We start from the raw sequence: 21,384 nt of genomic DNA, 5'->3' as shown, positions 1-21,384 counted from the left end.
AAATGCTTTTGTTTGTGTAAACTAGAGTGTAATAACAGTGATTTTGGTGAGACCACCCAGGCCAAAGTTACAGTGGGTGAAATCCAGAAGGCATAACACTAGCATACTATAATGTGTTTTTTATCTGATCATTTGGACATACTATACTATGTTTTTTTTAATGATATTTTTTCATCATACGGTACTATTTTATAGTAATATAAAACATACTGTAATTTCTCATGATATTTTTGATACTATGTCGTTTCTTGAGACTAGCCTACTCTTTTTTCTGATGTTTTCAACATGTCCTTTTATTAAAAATATTTTGGTCATACTATACTATGTCATTTGTATGATATTTTCGACATACTATACTACGTATTTTTTCCAGTATTTTTGATATACTATACTATGCAGTTTTTTAAAATTATATTTTCAAAATACTATAATATGATACTTTGCTTTTTATAGTCCCTTAATGTATAGTAAGTCTGTTTAAAATATATATTATATAATACTATACTATTCTGACTTTGTCTTTCTGGCATAGCTTTTTTGTAAATAAACATGTAGTATAGAACTTCCTAAAATATTCTATGATTTACTATCATTTGACTTTCTTACATGTATACGACGTACCTTCCCATGATGTTTTCATGATGCTTTTATGACATACTAGCCTGTGACTTTTTTATGAAACACTATACATCGATTCTTGTTATTGATTGATTTCCTAACGAAAAGACAATTTCTGCTATATCATTTCCGTGTGAGTGAAAAAATGGAAGAAGGTCTTTGACTCTACTGACTTGACTGAGGGCGATGTGTGACGACGGCTATACTTCTGAAACAAACAGGTGTAGCTGACAGAAATGCTCTATTTATTTTTCAATTACACTTAATCATATCACATTACCGACAAAAGTCCGGTATCAGATGACAAAATCGATGCCTCATTTCTACTGCATCTTCTTTGACGGGAGCATCCATCAGCTTTTTCAAGCAGCTGTGTTCTATTAAAACTCTGTAGTCTTGATAGATTGTTTTCCAACAAGAAATAAAATGGTGTTACACTCGAAAGATGAATACAGAATACATTCACATGTTTGTAGAGATGATTCCAGCTATTTATTTCAATGAACAGAAGAATACTGCACAAGATTGCATCAGCAGAGGTTTATGCATAGAATTTGATTCTGAAAAATATTATACACATATTACTTTTTTTTCTTTTTTTACAATAACCTCTCTTTTCATAAACACTTTCGTATAGCATTCTTTAAAATTCTCCACTATTTAGGACAGAATCTTTTCAGATGTTTTTTTATATTTCTTCCCTTTTTTTGATATGTTCCATACATTAGTGTTGAGAAGTCAAACACATTGCAACTCTGAATGCCACTGTACTGCACACACACTACAAGGATTTTGAAACACTATGGCTGCATTCAAAAAGAACTAAAAGGAATTCTTGAAGAAAGACAAGCAGATACAGAACCACCAATAGGTCATGAATTATTTAGCAGCAGTTCCAGAGAGAGAACGAGAGGAAAAGACAACAGAGAGTTGGAAAATGACAGCTGAAGCTCTGGCCATTTCTGACATTTCTTTTAAAGAGAAATCAGATCAAAATATAATGTCATAAACTGTCTCAGACAAACAACCACAGACCTGAACAGAAGTCAATTATATTTTCCACATACATTCAGAAAATAATGTATGGTATACTTTCATTGAAATCTAATTACATAAGTACAGACTATGATTTTATGGCCTTAAGATTCAATTCTGCCAGGTAAATTAGGTTTTGGTGAGTTTACCCTGCAACTATATCCATGCTAGGCCCCAAGCTGTCCCATTAACTTGTGTTTTAGCTGTTCAAAAGTTCCAGTAGGCCTTCAGTAGAGGCTACACACACTTCTCCGTCAGGGTTTCAGTCCATCGTGTTAAGCCGGGGACTTCAAAGAGACAAGTCTTTCATCATTAGCTTTGGAGAGAGCTGGCTACATGTTCTTGTACATGGAGCGATCTCTGGGCAGCACGGGCTGGACCGCTGTCAGCTTCAGGTGGAAGTGGTAGACCACGACTGTGATGACGATTATAAGGGCCAAAATGAAACTCAGAATGAGGGGGAGGGTCTCCTCCAGGCGCTCCCGCTGGTCAGTGATGCACTTGTAGGCTGCAGAAAGGGGACACAATTAGCATGCTGAGGGGACAGAACATTCGTGACAAGGGTCCCAGTCCAACATTTATTCAGATTTCATATGTAACCCCTTTCGGGCTGGGTGATATTAAATATTGTTTACTTTTTAATTGAATAATATTGGGATGATCATGTCATACTCACATTTTTGTCTGAAAAAGTCGAATAATAAAGAAATTATGACTTTCTAATATTAATATTTAATAGATTTTATTATTTAATATAAACATTTTTGAAGCTGAAACTAGAGAATTTGGACTTAGATTGCTCAAAATTGCTGACGAGTCAATTAATCAAGAACGCCTTTCACTTATATATTTAATTTAATGATTTTTAAATTAAATTACTAAGTAAACAAAGGAGTAGGAACGTTTTTGTTGCGCATGTAAAGAGTTTTGTCAGATGCATGGCTACCATCAGTCGCACTTTATTGCATTAAGCATCCAATGCGACGTGGCAGTGCATTATGAAAACACATTTCATGCAAACTCATTAAAAAACAACCAGGCATGAAGTCAATGGCCAAACCCTGGCAGATTGTAGTGTGAACCACACACTCATCATGTTGCCCTTTGTGAGTCAGGCATCAGTATTGTTTGAAAGAGGTTTGACTACACAATGTGCATAGTTGTGTTGTGCACTGACGCAACTCTATTCACACAGATGCTTCTTCTCTCATTTCTCCTTTTTCGATTTTGTGCTTAGTTTAAGGGCATGTTGGCATGCACGCATCTTTGTATGTCTGTAAAGGGGACAGCTAAACACAGCTGGCTGTACAGTGCGTGGTTTAAAGTTGAATGTGTTCCTCCCTGCGGACAGCAGTAATGCACACAAGGAGGGAGGCAGTGAAGCAAAGCACAGCCTAGTTTACAGCAGCTCAGAGCAAATGATTCTTCCAAGGTGATTGGTTTCAGAGGACAGCAAGGTACATTGGGTATAGTCTATAAAAGCTGCACTGAGGTAAAGGATATGACTGCACTCATAAAGTCCTGAGGTCTCCCCACCCCTTATCTCTTTCTGTCTCTTTGTGTCTCCTTTGTCTCCCTTGCATTACCACCTTCTTTTTTTCTCTTGTTCCCCTGTGTCTGAAGCCATGATAGAAAGGTATGTGTTTCTCATCTTTATCACAGTGTGTGCAGCGCTTCTCATAGAGATGCAGTGGTGTATATTCTTACCTTCGCTGAACATGAAGTCAGAGGCGATGTCGAAGGGCTGGATTTGGACGTCATACATAGAGACGGTGATGCCCTTCTGGTGGTCGCTTGAGATGAGGGTGAGGGTCTGCTGAGCTGCACACACATATGACTGCCCGGCAGGGGTCACCAGGGCAGACAGGTGGTGGGTGCTGGCTGTGTGCTTTCCCGCTGGAGAGAAAAGATGGGTCAAGAACTCATATGAATTAAGAATGAAGGCACTGTAATGTAAATGCACCTGTGGACGGTTTTAAAGCCTGTCATTTGCTTTCGGTGGGGGCCTATATGTGAAAATTATATCCCATAATTTTCCATGATTTAAAAATAAAATAAAAACCAAACAGTTGGCAATGACATTTTTGAAATAAAAGAATCAATTGTAATTGATTTAGAAAGTTGTGTAATAATATAACTAAGCTTTGTTTAATCTTAAAGGCATACTGTAACATCGGGGCACTATCAAATCTGTAAAAAATGCAGTGAAATGTTTGATTTACATGGGAAAAAATCGTAAAAACCATGCATGAAGCCACCCTCCGATTCCAAATGAATGCAAATGTGACGAGAATGAGAGCACTTTGCGATCAAAGCAGGCGGGTGGAAATGTGCTGAGTAGCAACTGTACACGCGCTCGGCGGGGGACTCACGGTTGTACGCGTTGATGAAATGCGATGTCTCAGAGGAGTCATAGACGAACTGGACCTTGCTTATCTTCCAGATCTCAATGTCTTTCTCACGGAGCTCCTGTAACACACACACACACACACACACACACACACACACACACACACACACACACACACACACACACACACACACACACACACACACACACACACACACACACACACACACACACACACACACACACACACACACACACACACACACACACACACACACACGCGCGCGCGCGTCAAATAGGCTTTCCCCCTGCATGAAGAGGCCGCGTTGGCCTTCAATCAGAAGAACAATCCATCATGACGAGGCTTTTAATTTATTTTATTTGACTTAATTCAGGAAACAGGCTTCAACGAACACGATTCTTGCATCATGATTAATTTCCCAACCAAAATAGGATTCCAAGTGACATCACATGTCTAAAAGCGTATATTTAGTGTGGGTTGGCGTTTTGCTATGTTTCCAGGAGATGCTTTAATTTGTTTTAAATTGCATATGGTACAGTATGCATCATTGTCGTTGACTCGCCCACCTTAGAGAAGTAGATGCGGAGGGTGTAGGCGTTGTTCTTCCAGGATATTTGGATCTCTGACTCCGTGCTCCCACATGTCCCCTCGATTTCTGCACCTCGGGGCAGAGTGAACGACGCCTGCTCCGTGATCAGCTGCAACACACACAGAAAGCACGTGCAAAGAGTTAACAGATGGGGACACATTACGGATTAATGTCGCTGGTTTTAAGCATTCAATTTTTACGCACGACTGAATAGTGTAACCCAATATGCAAACAGCAGCGAATAATTAGTAGTTTGTATAAGCAGAAACAATAACGAGTCAAAATATATAGAATGATTTTAGATTTTTAGTTTGATATTTAAAACAATATTTTATTTTCTTCTTGATGGGTTTGACGTGGTCAGCACAATTAAGTTTCCCATTACAATTCTAACGTGCATTTTTTCTTATAAGCGCAAAAAACCCCGCAATTGAAATAAACGGCAAAAATATTTTGCATGTAAAAAAAGGTGTTGTGCTCTAACCACCTTTACGCACGACAAGCAAACCTTGTCATGTATTCAGCATAAAGCAATATTTTACGCAAGATTGCTTGAAACAACCATTGCGTTTATTATTTTTACTAAATCATGCACATCCACGTGTATTAATATTCATGGGGGATTCCTTACGTCTATCCCATTGAGCGCGAGCACGTCATATGGCACGAGGAATCTCACGGCGAACTCCACCATCAGGCATGTCGTGCCGTTCTCCCGGACGGCGAAGATGGCTTTGTCCGGGTTGTTGGAGAGACCGGAAAGGTTCTCCCCTTCCTGCTCCGCCAGCACCACGGACAGCGCCAGCACACCTGGCAACAGAGCCGCACAGAATATTAAGAAGTCGCAGGTGGGGCTAATTTATATCTGCGGGGCATCATAAGGGGCACACACATCCCAACACATGCACAATCAGCAGATACAGCGGCATAATGGTCATCATTTAGATTCAGCTCACATCTTTAGATCACCACTGTTTCCTTACGGCAAAGTCAGGTAAAAACCCCGGAGAGGGAAATCTGCAGTATCAGGGGAGCAACAGCACGCCACTGGCTGCAGTCTCAACAACGTCAGAAAGTGCTGAACACGTTGAACGACTTTCATATTCATTTAAGGAAGAAATAACATGTGAAATTTGCCACACACATCGACTCTGTCATGCCTAAACACGCGCATAATGTGCATACGCATACACATACACGTACACACACACACACACACACACACACACACACACACACACACACACACACACACACACACACACACACACACACACACACACACACACACACACACACACACACACACACACACACACACACACACACACACACACACACACACACACACACACACACACACACACACTCACTGCAGTGAAGAGTCACGACAGCTGCACACACACTAAACACACTCCCTTACCGAATACAGCGAGCAGCAGAAGCCGGGCGCTCTTTGTGGTGCTGAAATCGAGTCGTCCCATCGCTACCAGCTTTCCCAGCACTGAAAAAAAGGGGCTAAACTACTGGGCAGCCCGTGCTGAACCCACGACAAGAAGAGAAAGAAAGACAGAGAGGGGAGGCGGGAGAGGAAGGAAGGAAAAGAGAGAGAGAGAGGGGGGGATGCCTCCACTCAGCACCCAGCAGTCACGCTCAGATCATCCTGAATGCAGCAAAAATTGTCTCCAGGTTGGACGTGAGATCCGGTTTGCTCTGCAGGAGCAGCCGGCTCTGAGGAGTTTTGGCCGGCCAAACAGAGTGCCTTCTCCAAGGTTGAAGGGGTTTAACCCAGTGACAGCTGCAGGACTGAGCCCCTTCTGCACATCATTAGCATCAGGATTAATGATCGTTCTTGAAGAAAAAGTTGGAAACCTGAATTACTCTCTTGTAAAGAAGGACTCGGCATGCAGTCTCGCTTATCCCCGCAATGCTGTACTGTCCATCTCTGTGCAGCAGCTGTAGGTTGGGCTGAAATGATGTATGTCTAGAGGGTAATGCCGACAACACCCCCTCCCTCTCTGCCTCCTGCAAACTCCACTTCTGCAAGGTTGCAGCTGAGTTAGTGAGAATCCTACACAAATCCTTTCATCTAATATGGAGACTTTAAATATTATAATGAATATATGTTATAAGTATTATTCAACAGAGTGAGATTTTATACAATTTTACAAATACACTTACACATTTAGAACATTCTCAGAAGTTATACAAGTTAAACTGGCACTGGAACCACATATTTGTTGTCTTGCTGTACCAATGTTGATTTGATAATGAATTTATGTTCTCTCTGTCACACTCAGGACATAGTTCATTTCAGAAAGTGACATTTTATTTACTGCCGCCAATAAAATCATTAAAGATGACATAACATCTTACATAATTCAAGAATAATATGATAACAGAAACATATGAAATATTAGCACAACATGAGTAAATGCTGAATTGACTAATTGTGTATTTATTATCACCCTTCCACCTTCCATGGAAGCCCCGCCCATTCTGTAAGGGCTGAACCATACACACTGAAACTGGAAGTTTTACATCGGGTTTCACTCTGTGGCTGCAATATCCTCCTGGCAGGAGCTGGCATCTACGCACGTTTGGGCAAAGTGTTTTAAGTTGTATGTAACTAGGTCTAAAAGTAACGTTAGAATCTTTACATTAGTGGCAAAACACTTTCTACGCACAGTGGCATTTTTATTTAAAAATGCCAAACTCGCAATTGACCGAGCTGATGCTGTCAATGCTGGGTTTACTGTCCACTTGGGGGTGTTTTCTGCATTGAGGAGAAGTTTCTGATCGCGGAATCCGCCCTGAAGCCAACATGGGACTCTCCTCCAACTCTTTTGGGTTCTTTTTAATCTCCAGGGAGGTGAACCGGCGCAAGAGTTTGTTGCTCAGCACCGAGAAGGTTGTGTTTGAAGTAGTGGAAGTTAGTGCGGTGAACGGAGGAGGTTCAGCCCTGCAGGGAGACGCCTCGCGCCTCCTCACGGTTCTGGATTTACGCACAGGCACTAGTGTTCGGTCCGGAGGTGTGGGTCTGAGGATACTAGTTGGCAGACTACACCTTTTCTCATAGTAGCTGTCGCAAAATCTGCGCACACCAAACTCTAATGTTTTAGATGTGTCTGTCACTGAGTCAGCCTCACTTTTTTTGGAAGGAATGGGAGATAGTAGGATGCCCAGGGCGGAAGGCGCGCTGGGTCTGTGGATGTTTCCGCTGGGAAAATATGATGTTTGATCCTCACAGCTCAGTTTAGGTAGGGGGAGGTGGTCATCGCCAGTTTTAGGATGCGTAAAGTTGTTGTGGTGGTATGAAGTGCGCGGAGGGGTTTCAGGGGTTAGGACTCCGGAGAAGACCAGATGTGGAGGCGAGGAGGAAGCGTCCTGCTCTCTTTCAAACTCCTCTATAGAGTCCATCGAAGGCAGCCGACTCTGCTTTACCCGAGGCCTTGTTGGCCAACTCCAATTTGGAACCAATAAACAATCAGCATGATCACATGTTTGGAAGTCCTCAAGTTTATTCACTAAATGTCCAACTCTCCTTCCAAACGTGTCATTAACCTCAGCACTTCCCAAACTAAGTCGCGGCTGCGCATTTCCCTGAGCTTCCCGGTTCTTCTTGAAACTGTTTGTGAGCGCAAAGACGCACTCTGTGTGACCGAGAAACTTCGCTACTTCAACTGCAGAGTTTCCAACTTTATTCTGCCTGTCTATCCGAAGACCCAGCCTCTTGAACGATCTCACCAGAAAATCTACCACATGGGAGTGCCCTGAAACTGTGGCATACATTAGCGCAGTGTTCCCCCACACGTCCACAACCTCCGGGTCTGCATTGTATCGGACCAGGATCTTCACAGCGTCCAGGCAGCCTTGCTCACAGGCGTAACTGAGCGCGGTGCGCCCGGTTCCGTCTGGACAGTTCACACTGGCGCCTTTCTGCAGCAGAAGCTCTACAAACTTACACCGAGTGTGGCCATCAGGCAGCAGGATGGAGGAGATAAGGGGGGTCTGTGCGTCCTCTGTTTTGCAGTCCACAATCTCCCCATCCAGCGCGTCCAGAACGAACCTGGCCAGGTGGACTTTATCCTTGGACATCGCCTCCAGGAGGATCGTAGTGCCTGTTTGCTCATAGGACTTTCCCTGAGCCTTGAGCATGATTCTGAAATGGGCTTCTCATCAGATAAAGTTCAGCTATAAAGGATATGGAGCAGGTGTGGAAACCTCTCCTAAAAACCGGACGAGTGCTGACAAAAACAACACATCACCTGTTATATAGTGAAGAGGGCAGCCACGGTGTTGCCAGGCAACGCAAACATAAACCCCGCGCTTTGTTCGTCTTTCAAATGGAAATACTTTGCTTATAATGACAATCAACAGCCTCACGAGTGGATCTGCGATGTTGAATGATCCTGCACTTGTTGAATGTGATTAAACCGCAGTATTCATTGTCTGGAAAATAAGTGCGCGAGCGTTGCACGTTAATAAAGTATGACACCACTTAAAACATGTTCCATTCAAAATGATTCTGAAGGGAGCTTAAACAATCTTGGATCTGAATAATGTTTTAATGATGGGTCAAAGAAAATATGAAATATCAATAGTGTTAAGCACTACTGTGTTCAAAACACCATTAGGCCTATATAAACAGGAGGATTATATTAAACACAACAACAAAATATGCTTGGATGAAACAAAAATGAGCCTCTTCATCATGTCCCGTTTTACACCTGGATTTATTGGTACACATACTATAAAACAGTATTAAAGGAGCTGGATAACAACAGTATTTTCATTGCTTTAAGTTCAACAATACAATATAAATACAAAAACACGCACAGAATGGTTTGTTGACAAGCTACAGTTCAAATAGAAAACAAAGAGGAGATACAGTAGAAACTGAGGAAATGAAATCGGTGACTCGCTCTGCAAAAATAATCGGCTTTTTGACAAACTAGAGAGCCAAAGGTTACATGTAATCACACAACAAAAACATTCCACTAGTGCAACAAAGCCTCTAACAAACATAATATTCTTAAACTACACATTATATCTAATATATATAATATATATATATATTCGTTTATTTATATATATCTTCATATAAATAACCCCTTAATTTGGCATTTTATCATTCACAAAATAATTTTACCATCCTAGCAGACACTGAGTGGCACATTTGAAAGCAATGGAATACAATTTAAAAGCACTTTTTGACTTGTTTATCTCTGCACTAGATATGTGGTGTGAGCTTTACACTGTGTTGTGCGGTGCAGTCAGGGCAGACTGGGAGACGGAGACAACAAAGAAAACCCAGTGGTTGATACATGTCTTTCCCAACATCCCACAGACCCACTCTATCCCAAGCCCTTGTATGACAGAACACAATTGGTCAAAAAGTAAATTAAACTACATACATTCCAGTATATACAAGAAAATCCCATCTACCCTATATGTGTGTTACAGCAGGAAATATATTTTAAATAGGGCTTAATACCTCGAGGTGCTTTTATCCTCATGTTTTTGTGTCATCATTATAAAGACTTTTGGTCCTCTTTGTTAGTGGTATGCCCTGCAATGTGACTGCCAGGCACCGTCATATGTGCACAAATACTACAGCACCCACAGTATTACTTTATAATCGTACTTCAGCTCACATTTCATTCCCTGTGGGGGCTTTTTGTCCAGCAGTGTCACCAAGACTGCAGACAATAGTGCTTCCTCAAGTTCTCTGTCGTGCCATAAACAGTAAGGGAACGTGTGGGGGACACAGGCCAGCTCTGAAGTCCCTGGTGTGGAAAGTGTGTGGCAGCCATGTCACAGGCTTTGTTACAAATCTCTTTTAATGACTCAGTCTGACATCCCCTGACTGAAGGCGAGCAGGGAAACGTTGAGGATTACAAGCTGAGGTTGCTAACGTGCAGTCAAGAAGCTATTAAGGGAGCACTTCACTTAAACACCGCTTTAATGAGGGGGACACTGACTAGGCCAGATGGCTTTGACTTCGCTCTGCAAAAGTTCTTGTCTGATGGTGATGGGCGACTCAATTAAAACAATGTATTACAGCAGAATGAATGTGCTGCCACACATTGACACATTTTGCTACATGTGTTTTAAGGACTTGGCACAATTTCACAAGAGTTTCGAGTGCAAAAACTCTCCACAACTTTGCCCACTTTTTTTACATGTGCAAGTTTTCAATCTGCTTGTTCATATTGTAAGCAACATGGCCAGGTGTTGTTAGTTACTGATCTGGTTTAGAAGAAATAACAGTTTTAAACCTTCCTTCTTTTATTTGCCTACTTCGTCAACGGGCCTCTTTTCTGGGTAGTTTCCACAGTTAACAGTTCTCCGGTTGTTCCACTACCTGCCTCCTGGGACAGTGACAGTTGGCTGTTTTGCTGAGATGTATATGCTACTGTAGAGACTCTCTGGTATACAGTGGTGCAGTGTTTATGTCTAGGGCTCTTAGGCCTTTTGCCTTGACAATGTGGGTGCTATAGAGCTTGGTTTAGACTATGGAGCCTCTGTTTCAATGTAATACCTTCATGTTGTTTAGTCATCCATCATTAAAGGCAAAACAAATAAATCATTTGGGTAACTATTACTGTATCATTTCCCTCTATTTCTTTTGGTCATGGTCATAATTGATTTTCGGTATTTTCTACACCTTAAGCTTGAAGGGAATCATGTTTTGTATAGTTTGCATAGTATATGTGATTTTGAGCCCAAAATTAGGAGCATTACACTTTGGGTTTTGCAGGTATGAACTTGTGATGATTGAGGGTAATTGTAAAAATAAATAAAAATGACTTTATCATGATATTTTCAAGTAAAACACAAAAGGTACACAATCTCTAGGGTATAGCATTTAAAAACAAAACTTGAGTGGGGAAATGGGCCATAATCAAAGTGAACATCTCTCCATTGTGATCCCTTTATAGTCTTTTGACGCAGCAAAGATAATAAGCCTTTTTATAGTCGGCTGTAACATTGTCGGACAACAAAAACGTCAGTAACACATCTTTGTGAAGTTACACAACTTGCAATGTAGGTATAGGTGACACGTGGCGTTTGCTACTCCTTCATACAGTGATTTTCTTTTTTAAAAATACATTCTTACTGAAATACAGAAAACCTACAGTAGTGCACTGCTACATTTCCCACATTGTTATAATGGCCTACACATACAAAGTGCTCAGGACAGGACTGGTGTGTAGCGTACAGTGTATTTCACAACGTTTTTTCATTTGTGCTGAAATGACATTAAATCTTAAACATATTCTTTTCGCCTCTTCGCGCCGTTTCTGGAGCAGTTAATCGGGTACCATTTTCAAAGAAAGAAAGAAGGAAAAAAGTATAAAAGGGAATGGTTATCCACCTCCCGTGAGTGAAAGTGTTTGTGCATGTGTTCTGTGTGTGTGTGTGTGTGTGTGTGTGTGTGTGTGTGTGTGTGTGTGTGTGTGTGTGTGTGTGTGTGTGTGTGTGTGTGTGTGAGAGTGAGTGTGTGTCCACCCATAGCTGCAGCTTGTGTTGCCCGTAGGATTCAGAGAGCATTGAAGGTGAACATTTCGATCTACAAACAGTGGAGGAGGGGATATGTCTGATTCTGTGTTATTTGCTTCCGAGGTAACATTTCCTCTCCATATAAGTGGTTAAACCCCCTGCCAAACAGTGAAGAGCACCAATGGCTCAGTGTTGTAGAGTTGGTGGGTGAGGTAAGGATGCAGAAACTGAGTGGTGGCAGGGCTACTGTGTTTGTTTGTTTGTTTGTTTTTTTGTGTGTGAAAGATGACAGAAAGTAGAGAAACAGTGATGTAACCAGGGTTAATGTCTCTGGGTTGTAGAGGGCTATCAGCCATGCAGTGTTTCTGGACCTGCATGTTTGTGTGTGTGTGTGTGTGTGTGTGTGTGTGTGTGTGTGTGTGTGTGTGTGTGTGTGTGTGTGTGTGTGTGTGTGTGTGTGTGTGTGTGTGTGTGTGTGTGTACATGTGCCTCTGTCTCATTCGCTCACACCACCGTGGCAGGTCTGCGGTCCATCTCCTCCTCCAACTTCACCATCTGTTGCATGTCCTTGGCCTTCGAGAAGAACAAAGAAAACACCGTTAGACACATAGCTACAGAAAATGACAAATAATTTCCTTGCATACTTTTGCACGCAATATAAACCACATGCTTCGTAGGAGTGAAGTTAAATGGATGCCACAAAATGTCTGCAGTGGGACAATGTGCGTTCACTTCCACTCATCATTTGCTTTCATAGTATGTGACAGAGGGGCAGGCTGGGAGCTGGCTGTTTTTGCTTAGTAATAGCTGGTGAGTCATGGTGATAAATGACTCAAGCTGCTCGTTGGCACTGCTGACACCCTGAGAGCTGCAGAATACAAATGGGGGGAAAAGGAGGATCTCAAAAATACTAAGTAATTCTTTCTTTCTTTCTTAATCTTGCAATCTCTTCCAAGGCAGACCTGTCGTGTAACAGTTACCTGCTTTAGTCAGAAGGGATTTCATTCTTAACATAACATAGGTAGAAGGAAAGCTGATCTCTAAAGGATGGAGTGACAGTAAGGTGGTGTCAGAGGGAGAGTTGAGTGAGATGGAGATGCCTACCTTGAACCTGTTTGTTTGCATGGTGTGATTTCAAAAGCTGTGCCGGAAGAAGCAAATCATATTAAAAACAAATGAATTTGTGCAGACATGTAAGACATGTACAGGTGATGACAGTGTGGCAGATGGACAAATAAAATGGAAAGATGCATTTATGATTCCTTCATGAGCAAAGTGACCTTCACTTTTTTAGAGGTTACACTCTTTTAAGTGTAACCTTTAAGCAACATTATGTAACAAATACATCAAATAACATTTAAATAACAGCTTAAAGAAATTGGTTGGTGAGCAGGTTGTATAATCTCTCGGTAGAAATGTGTAACGCTTTACTACCACCTAGTTCAGGGGTTCCCAAAGTGGGGGTCGCGAGACCCCGAGTGGGGGTCGCGAGATGATTACAAAATAAAAATGGAAAATTAAAAAAAAAAATTATAAAAAAAAATTGATTAATTTTTTTTATAATAATTTTTATTTTTTTATTATTAATAATAACGTTTGCAAAGACATTTTCAGGGGCGGACTAGTGAGACAATAATGACACTCCCGCGAGAGTGCGGAAAACTGAAATTAATTCACTAGCACCCCCCCGTCAACAGGGGGTCGCCAGTCTCTGGCACTGTTATTTTGGGGGTCGCGGGCTGAAAAGTTTGGGAACCCCTGACCTAGTTGATGTTGGAGAGACTGGATCCTATTTGATTGACTGGTCCTGTTGTCCTCTGTCTGCCCTGCCTTGCTTTATTTTTAAAACAAATGATAGCTTAACTTGTTGCTTAAGTGATGCTAACCGCTAACTCCTGTTAAGCTAGCCGTTAGCTCAGTTAGTCGTGTTGCCAGTACTGGGAGCTCTGAGCATTGGTTAGTTTAGCACAGGAGCTTTGGATCGCTAGGTTTGATCATTACTAATGTTATCATAAAAACTTTTTGATCATAACAAATGCATGTGTATACGCGAGTGTACATGACTTGCACTCCAATTAATCAAAAATACCAATTCCTACATAATGTTGCTTTTTTCTATCTGCATGTATGGCAGATAGACACAGTGCAGTCAAGTGTTGTACAGAATAAACTCTCAATGTAGGAATAATATTGTGTGTTGAGACTTTGATTCTTGAAATTTGACGATGTATTTTTTGAGAGCAACATTGTTCTTTCTCGGTAGTCTGGGAAATTTCTGAGGCCAGTCATATGGAAAACGTCCTACATAAACCTATTAGGGTTACATCACAGAAGACAGAAATGCCTCCATCATATAGTGAAGAAATCAGCCAGGTAACTGCGCTAGTCCCCAGCCTTGAATGTTATTTACACTCTGCCTGTGGGCTCTGTAACTTGTTGTACCTGCTCATTGAACTTATCCAGTTTCTCCAACTGTTCTCTCTGGTTTTTCTGTAGCTGCTCCATCTCTTTCTGTAGCTTCATGGCCAGCTGCAGACACACAGGGACACAACATGATCACATCCCAGTTACTGATGACAACTTTCAATAATAACAGTCTCAAGCCATGACTTTTAGTCAAAGATCGCTGTACACAAAATGAAGATTACAAAAATAAATCTACCCAACAAAGTTGATTTAAATTCATCTTCTATTTGTTGTAGTGATCAACACACATGAGTAAAAAGCCCTGCACTACAGGTTGTCACATAGTGTTAGTTCATTATGCAACATCAAATCAAGAGGTTTAACACTTGTTGTCACGACTACTGCTGTAGTCATGATATTATTCCTATTTTCAGTAGCAGTAAAAGGCCTTGTTTCATTTAAGACCAGTCCAATCTTTTTTTTTTTTTTTTTTAAATGGGAATGTTTCCTTAGAAATGTAACAATACTGAAGTAGTAACAGACACCCAAACATTTCAATGGCATTAATATATATTCATTATGACTTCAAATGTGAGATTTACTGGTATATTTCTTAGCTTAGTGTTCAAAGAAGGAAAGGGTAAAAACAACCTACCCTCTTCCTCTCATCCAGGAACTTCTTGGTGTTGCTGCTGTTTAACTCTCGCACTCTCCTGAATAGCAAAAAGAACATGATCATGGTATAGCAATTGGCTAAAAACAATCACAACAAACCACTTCTCCAAATGAATTACTAATCATTATAGATGGATACAGTATACGTATATGTGTGTGTGTAACCCACCTCTCTCTCTCTGCCTTGTTTTTGATGGACTTGTCCTGGCTGATGGCTTTACTGTTTTCCATGGACATCTTGGCCTGGTTGGCACGCATCTCTTTGCTCTGCCTGAAATTGTAGAACAAGCAGCCACATGTAGATGAAGACCCGGCATTTACAGCGACAGTAAGGTGACTGGGACTTTGAGTTAGCCTCTTGGAATCAGTTCACCTGCAGTAAATGGGTGTGTACACATGTGGTGTGTGTGTGTGTGTGTGTGTGTGTGTGTGTGTGTGTGTGTGTGTGTGTGTGTGTGTGTGTGTGTGTGAGCCTCTCACCGTTCGTGGATGAGTTTGAGCTGCACGGTCTGCTGCTCCTGCACGGTGGTCAGGAGTTTCTTGAGGTGTTCGCACTGCTGTGTGACGTGGCCGTCCTTCATCCCCTGCTCCTCGCTGCTGTGGCTGCTGATCAGCTCGGACCACTCTTTAGTGTGCTGTGCTGTGATGTCCTTTACCTGCATACACACACAGTTCCAGATACACACCTCAGTCAATGTGACTCCAGGCCCTTCACATCACAGCGAGGGTTGGGTCGTATCCCGGTTTCGTCACTCACAGCTCAAAACAATACCATCCCTGTTAACTCAGAGTAAATCACATTACGGTGCAGACTACTGCTCCCAAAGCACCAATGGACACATTCGTTTCTTGTTTTTCTTTTTTAAAATGAATGATAAATTGCCAAGTGCAAAAAGGTAAAACCATGTTTAGAGAGTATCCTTATTCATTTAGTAAAATCATGATGTAATTGACTTTACAATACTGAAAAAAGGAGGCTTGCTTTGGGGTAAAAAGTTACCTTGACTTTGTGATCAGCGGTCAGTGTTTGGATCTTATCCTCCGTCTCCTTCTTCAGCTCTTGGCAGTTGTTTTCCCTGGGAGGAAACCACCATAAGATCATGCAGGGCAAATGTGATTGTTGAACTTTTAAAGAGACCTTGTTTTAGTCACAAACAAAATCTGCTTTAGATTTCCAAAAGGTTGTCTAAAAGTTGTTTCTTTAATATTTAGGTTTTCAAGACATTGTGGTCAAGAATACATGATTTATTATGAATAAAATAAGGTAGCAGACACATGTATACATGATTGATTATTTTCACGTCTGTTGCTTTCCTTGCGTTTACCCTCGTTTTTTAATGGCTTTCTCTAGTAGTTTCTCCAGGGAGGTCTTCTCCTTCTCATTCTGTGACACCATCTTGTCCACCTGGGTGCAGTGGGCTTTCTGCATTGCACTTTGATCCTATTGAAACAACAACATGTTAATCACCAAGTATTTATTTCTACTTTTGAATTGCAGTTGTAGCCATCAACTTCCTCCATGAGCATATTTGAGAATAATTTAGAAACAGATATGATAGAAAAGCAGGCAGCTACAATACAAATCTTTGATCGTAATTTTTGAAAATAATAATAATAATATGTTGTTGTTGTTGTCTACATCTAGTTATGAGCCAACAGTTGTCTTCAAACAGTCAACAGATGGGTCTGGATGGCACTTGTATCCATGGGTTATGCAATAGTACCTAATACTATGATAATTAATGAGCCACTGTGAATGAGCGAACACTCACCACGGTCGCTATGGTTCGCTCTGGTCAAAGGAAAAGCACCTTAGCAAGTCTAATTTCTTACTAAACATTGATGATGTGGACAGACTGTTGAGATGAAAGGCGGAGCATCAATGACGGTCCGGAATAAGCAGCGGCCTCTTTGCACTACCAACAGGTCGGCTCTCACACAATCACCCACCTTTGCCTGCTTCTTCTTTAAAGTGTTGAGCTCCTTCTGTTGCTTTTTAATCAATTTAAGGTACGTCTGCAGAGGGGGAGAAGTGCTATTATTAATCTGGTTACAGGTCATGTTGAGAGTAGCCTTTGAGTACACAGTATACATCAGACTTAAACATATTACTCTTTATCATTCTCCTTTTATGTAACCTGTACGATTACCTACGTCAGGAATATGACCATCATTTTACAGAGTATGGGAAAATGTCCTCAAATGGCAATGTAATGTGACCGTAACTTTTCACTTTTACTTTACAACATGATTGTTTAGCAATAAGTTCAATAAAGCACACCTCTGTTGGTTCTTATTTTGAAAATAATAACATTTCAACCAACATGATTGCACATTCTGTAACTCTTCCACCTTCTCTGTCCTACAGACTGAGCCCTGTGTTTAGAGTAAGTTGTTCAGTTACCCACCTTCATTAGTTTTAAGTCCTCAATGCTGACATTAGGCACGAGTGCAGTATCTGAAACAGCAAGGAAAAGTCATGTTTTAACAACAAACGTTCATATGTATGCCTTTAGTGTGTTTAAGAGTCAGTGTATACCCTTTTTGTTTTCTGCGTTGTTATTGTGAGCCGAGTTGGAGCTCTGGGCCATGTCCGAGCTGGCCTGCGGTGTGACGTTGGCCTTCACCGTGTCTCCTTTCCCTTTCCCCTTCTTGTCATTCTTTGAGCTTCCACTGGGAACGTCTGCTATGTCATTCTACAAAAAGAAATCATTCAATCAGATGGTAAGGCACACTGTTATTTGGATGCAGGTATACAGAGTTTAAAACTTAGCTATAAGAGGTAACATAAGTGTTGCCCAGTCAATCAGGTACAGTTCTGCAAATGGAGCTGAGCATTTTCTATTAACTCAAACCGAAGTGTGTGTGTGTGTGTGTGTGTGTGTGTGTGTGTGTGTGTGTCTGTGTGTGTGTGTACCGTGTCAATCCCCAGCGCTTTCATCTGGTCAGCTCTTTTCTCTGCTATGGTCAAGAACTTCTTTGGGTCCGATAGGGCATCCACAATTGCTAAAACACACAAAACAATGTATGAGAATAGTACAGGAGAAAGAAAGATTAATGAATAAAAAGCTGGGTTAAAGGATAGTTGGATGCCATGTTTAACCACATTTCCACATAACACCTATGACAAAACTCTAAACTACTGTTTATTTAAAGCCTATCAAAATGAGGGTCATTATATCAATCTGCTTTCTTAGATTCTGTTGCATAGGTTTATTTACATGTAAATGGTCTGCAGAGGCTAAACTCCAATAGTTTCCTCTAGACGGAGTTTCTCTCCCACACACTCGCCCCCCCCCCCCTGCCTGAAACGCCTCCATTGAACTCCTTTGTTTACTTCTGTAAAATAATAACATCACTATGTTACAATCGTGGTTCTATTGGCTAGCGCTCCAACACATTGTACATGATAGGCTAAGGGCGGAACATCTCTTAGCGGTTGACCAATCACAACAGAGCGTGCCCACTAACCAATCAGAGCAGACTGGGCTCTGGTTTCAGACAGAGGGTTAGAAGAGGTGCTGCAGCACAGGCAGTATGAGACAAATAAAGAGCTTTGTGAACATTAAAGCAGCTAGCTTTGACAAAGTTGAAACTATATCTATTTGTTCTAGTTACCCAGATGATATTTTGAATTATGGATGGCAGCAGGATGTATTGCCTTGCTCACACAGATGTTGGGAAACTAACACAAAAGCGATCCTCCTCTTGCATGATGACCTTGACTACTACAGCAATGTACTGAGAAACCAGTGAAGACTGCAGTAGGCTAGCTTGTTTTATTTTGAGCCCCGAGTAGATCGCAGTGTGTCTGGCAGGGAAGTGGTTCTGGCAGCAGATCTTCTAATGGTTACAGTAATGGCTCCTCAGTGCAAGCCCCTTGGCTTTATTTAATGACGATGCCAATATCCTGCTCATTTGTATGCTTCTGCCTGTTTTAAACTGTCTATTACTGCAGATTCACTGTCATCATCATTTGCGCCATGCCATTACTCTGAATGCTCAAACCAAGCCAAGGCAGAGAGTAAGTGAGCGCGAGCGCAGAAGAGAGTTGCCTTTGCTTTCCTTTTTTTCTCTTCTCACCACAGGCTACAGAAACAACTTTATTATCATTAATGAATCAACGGAGCAGTAATACAAAGTATGTCAGTGGAAAACTTAAAATTCTTTTTTTTGTTTGATCCAAACACTCCCATGCCCAAAACATAGTACGTACCTAGAGCTCCTGGCCTATACAAGCAGGGTCACAGTTAAGTCTTAGAAAGGTGGATGCCATGGATTATTTGAAATAGTATGTGGATGATTTGTTCAAATGTTTGAGTCATATCTCCTATATCCTCAGTGAAAGGGTTGCATTAAGTTAAATTGTCAAATGGTTGCTTGTTCAAATGATTGATTGAAGAGTATATCAGAGCAGAAGGACATAAGCTCATCTACAGTAGATGGTGGTTTATTGGGGACAGAGGTGGAGCACTTTTATCACAAAGTACCTGATCAGCAAATAGGGAGAAAGTAAGGAGGGGGCAGTAAGAGCAAATGTATGATCCTTAAATGAGGCAAACACTCCTCAGTAAAACTAATTTCAATTGAATGCCAAAATAGGAAAGCCAGTTTGAGTTTAGCTAGAGTAAAGGCAGTTATTCATCTTGTGCAGGTAACGCCAAATATATTCAGAATCTGTGACCTTGTTTTTAAAGTATAGATATGAGAACCTCTGAATATCACCTGCCCAGTATTGTAAGTATAATTCTATTGTTTGGGACTTCGCGTGAAAGTTCTACGAGTAAGAGATAGCTTACCATTCCAAATAAACCTAGAAAGACTTACATCTGCATTTACTGAACACCTCTGAGAAGAAAGCAATCTACATTAAGATTTTGTATGCGTGTTTTCCTCACCTCCAAAGCCGTCGGGCACGTATGTCTTGAGGATGATTTGGCAGAAGATGGTGGGCAACGACAGGGGCTTGTTGCCCTCGTTCCTCAGCGAGATGTGACGGTAGCCAGCCTGCAGGCCATCCAGAGGCAGGATGCGCTGACCAATCAGCTTGTTGTTGTCGTCGTAAACGGCAATGCGCAGGACCGCCAGATCGGGTAAGATCACCTAGGAGGGAGGGATTTAGGGAAATGGAGGTTGGGAGGAAGAAGATGGGGAGGTGAAGAGATGTGAGGACAAAAAGTGTTACAGAAAATAAAAGTCACAGTTAGGGTTGTACATTCAAATCAAAATCAAATCAAGTTTTATTTATATAGCACATTTATAAACGATTTTTGGTCGAGCCAAAGTGCTGTACATATAATAAAAATAGCCAACAGTAGAGACACTTTACAGCAAAGACAACAGCACAGTTTGTTCAGAATATCAGTATGAGAAAAAACGACATCCTCTATCCTTAGATTACACTTACATTATCCATTTGGATCTCCTAAATACATTCTGGTGTAAAAATAAGTTAAAAATAAACTATTCTGAGCCATTGGAGTTAAACAGTCTCTGTTTTAAGCTAAAGCGGAAATGGCATCATTAAGGGGGGGGGGGTCAAGGAGGACACTGCAGGGGACGGTCACAGTGTGAAACGGGGAAAAAGTCATGAGTGCAGCGACACAGCATATCTGACTACTGACAAGACCATCTCCACAGCTAGTGCACACGCAGGGAGTACCTCTTGTGTGCATGTGTTTGTATGTGTTTGTATGTGTTTGTATGTGTTTGTATGTGTTTGTATGTGTGTGTGTAAATTGTGTCTGGCATGAGCTTGTGTGCACACTCTTGCAAAAATGGAGGGAGAGTCTGACTGGCCTTGTTTGTGGAGATAAGTGAAAGGAGGATGATTAATACCCAGACGGAGAGGGAGCTAAGAGATAAGATGGAAGAATACTCACTATCGATGAATGGGTAGAAGCACCTGCTTGTGTTTACGTGTGTATTATGCAAATGTGGCCTTGCTGATGTACAGTATGCGAGTGCTGCTGGTGTGTGTTGCTGGCTCTGAGTCATCCCGACAGTCGTGTGTTTAGGTGCACGAGGAAGGTATGGCAGTATTTGAGGGCATTTGTAGATGTGAGAAACGAGTCCTGCCAGCACCTCTGCTTGTGATGCCCCTCTGATAGCACTGTGTGTGTGTGTGTGTGTGTGTGTGTGTGTGTGTGTGTGTGTGTGTGTGTGTGTGTGTGTGTGTGTGTG

The 21,384-nt window shown here is 41.5% G+C and overlaps 2 protein-coding genes across 3 annotated transcripts in view; both read right to left on the bottom strand.

Moving 5' to 3' along the window:
- Positions 1-1,083: 1,083 nt before the first annotated feature.
- Positions 1,084-6,607, bottom strand: lamp5 (lysosomal associated membrane protein family member 5). Its single transcript, XM_079643134.1, has 6 exons — positions 6,038-6,607; positions 5,246-5,424; positions 4,592-4,723; positions 4,026-4,122; positions 3,361-3,549; positions 1,084-2,161 (listed from the first exon to the last, which is right to left on the bottom strand). The coding sequence occupies exons 1-6, from the start codon at positions 6,096-6,098 to the stop codon at positions 1,986-1,988; spliced, it is 834 nt and encodes a 277-aa protein (XP_079499260.1). The 5' UTR covers positions 6,099-6,607; the 3' UTR covers positions 1,084-1,985.
- A 2,724-nt stretch (positions 6,608-9,331) lies between these two features.
- Positions 9,332-21,384, bottom strand: part of plcb4b (phospholipase C, beta 4b) — a 66,568-nt gene continuing 54,515 nt past the window's right edge. The window contains exons 28-40 of one of the 2 annotated variants that reach the window (XM_079643132.1): positions 20,100-20,304; positions 18,119-18,207; positions 17,741-17,897; positions 17,610-17,659; positions 17,152-17,217; positions 16,527-16,642; positions 16,202-16,277; positions 15,682-15,857; positions 15,371-15,472; positions 15,182-15,239; positions 14,563-14,649; positions 13,225-13,261; positions 9,332-12,693 (exon numbers count right to left, since the gene is read on the bottom strand). In XM_079643132.1, the coding sequence (XP_079499258.1) occupies positions 12,617-12,693; positions 13,225-13,261; positions 14,563-14,649; positions 15,182-15,239; positions 15,371-15,472; positions 15,682-15,857; positions 16,202-16,277; positions 16,527-16,642; positions 17,152-17,217; positions 17,610-17,659; positions 17,741-17,897; positions 18,119-18,207; positions 20,100-20,304 (1,296 nt within the window). In that variant the 3' untranslated portion in view covers positions 9,332-12,616. The remainder of the gene's footprint in view (positions 12,694-13,224; positions 13,262-14,562; positions 14,650-15,181; positions 15,240-15,370; positions 15,473-15,681; positions 15,858-16,201; positions 16,278-16,526; positions 16,643-17,151; positions 17,218-17,609; positions 17,660-17,740; positions 17,898-18,118; positions 18,208-20,099; positions 20,305-21,384) is intronic. The other variant, XM_079643133.1, reaches the window with a different exon arrangement.

This window comes from Notothenia rossii, assembly GCF_949606895.1.
Source record: "Notothenia rossii genome assembly, chromosome: 8".
Lineage (NCBI taxonomy): Eukaryota > Metazoa > Chordata > Actinopteri > Perciformes > Nototheniidae > Notothenia > Notothenia rossii.
Note: the sequence above shows the minus strand (reverse complement) of the source record. Positions and strands in the feature narration are given on the sequence as shown.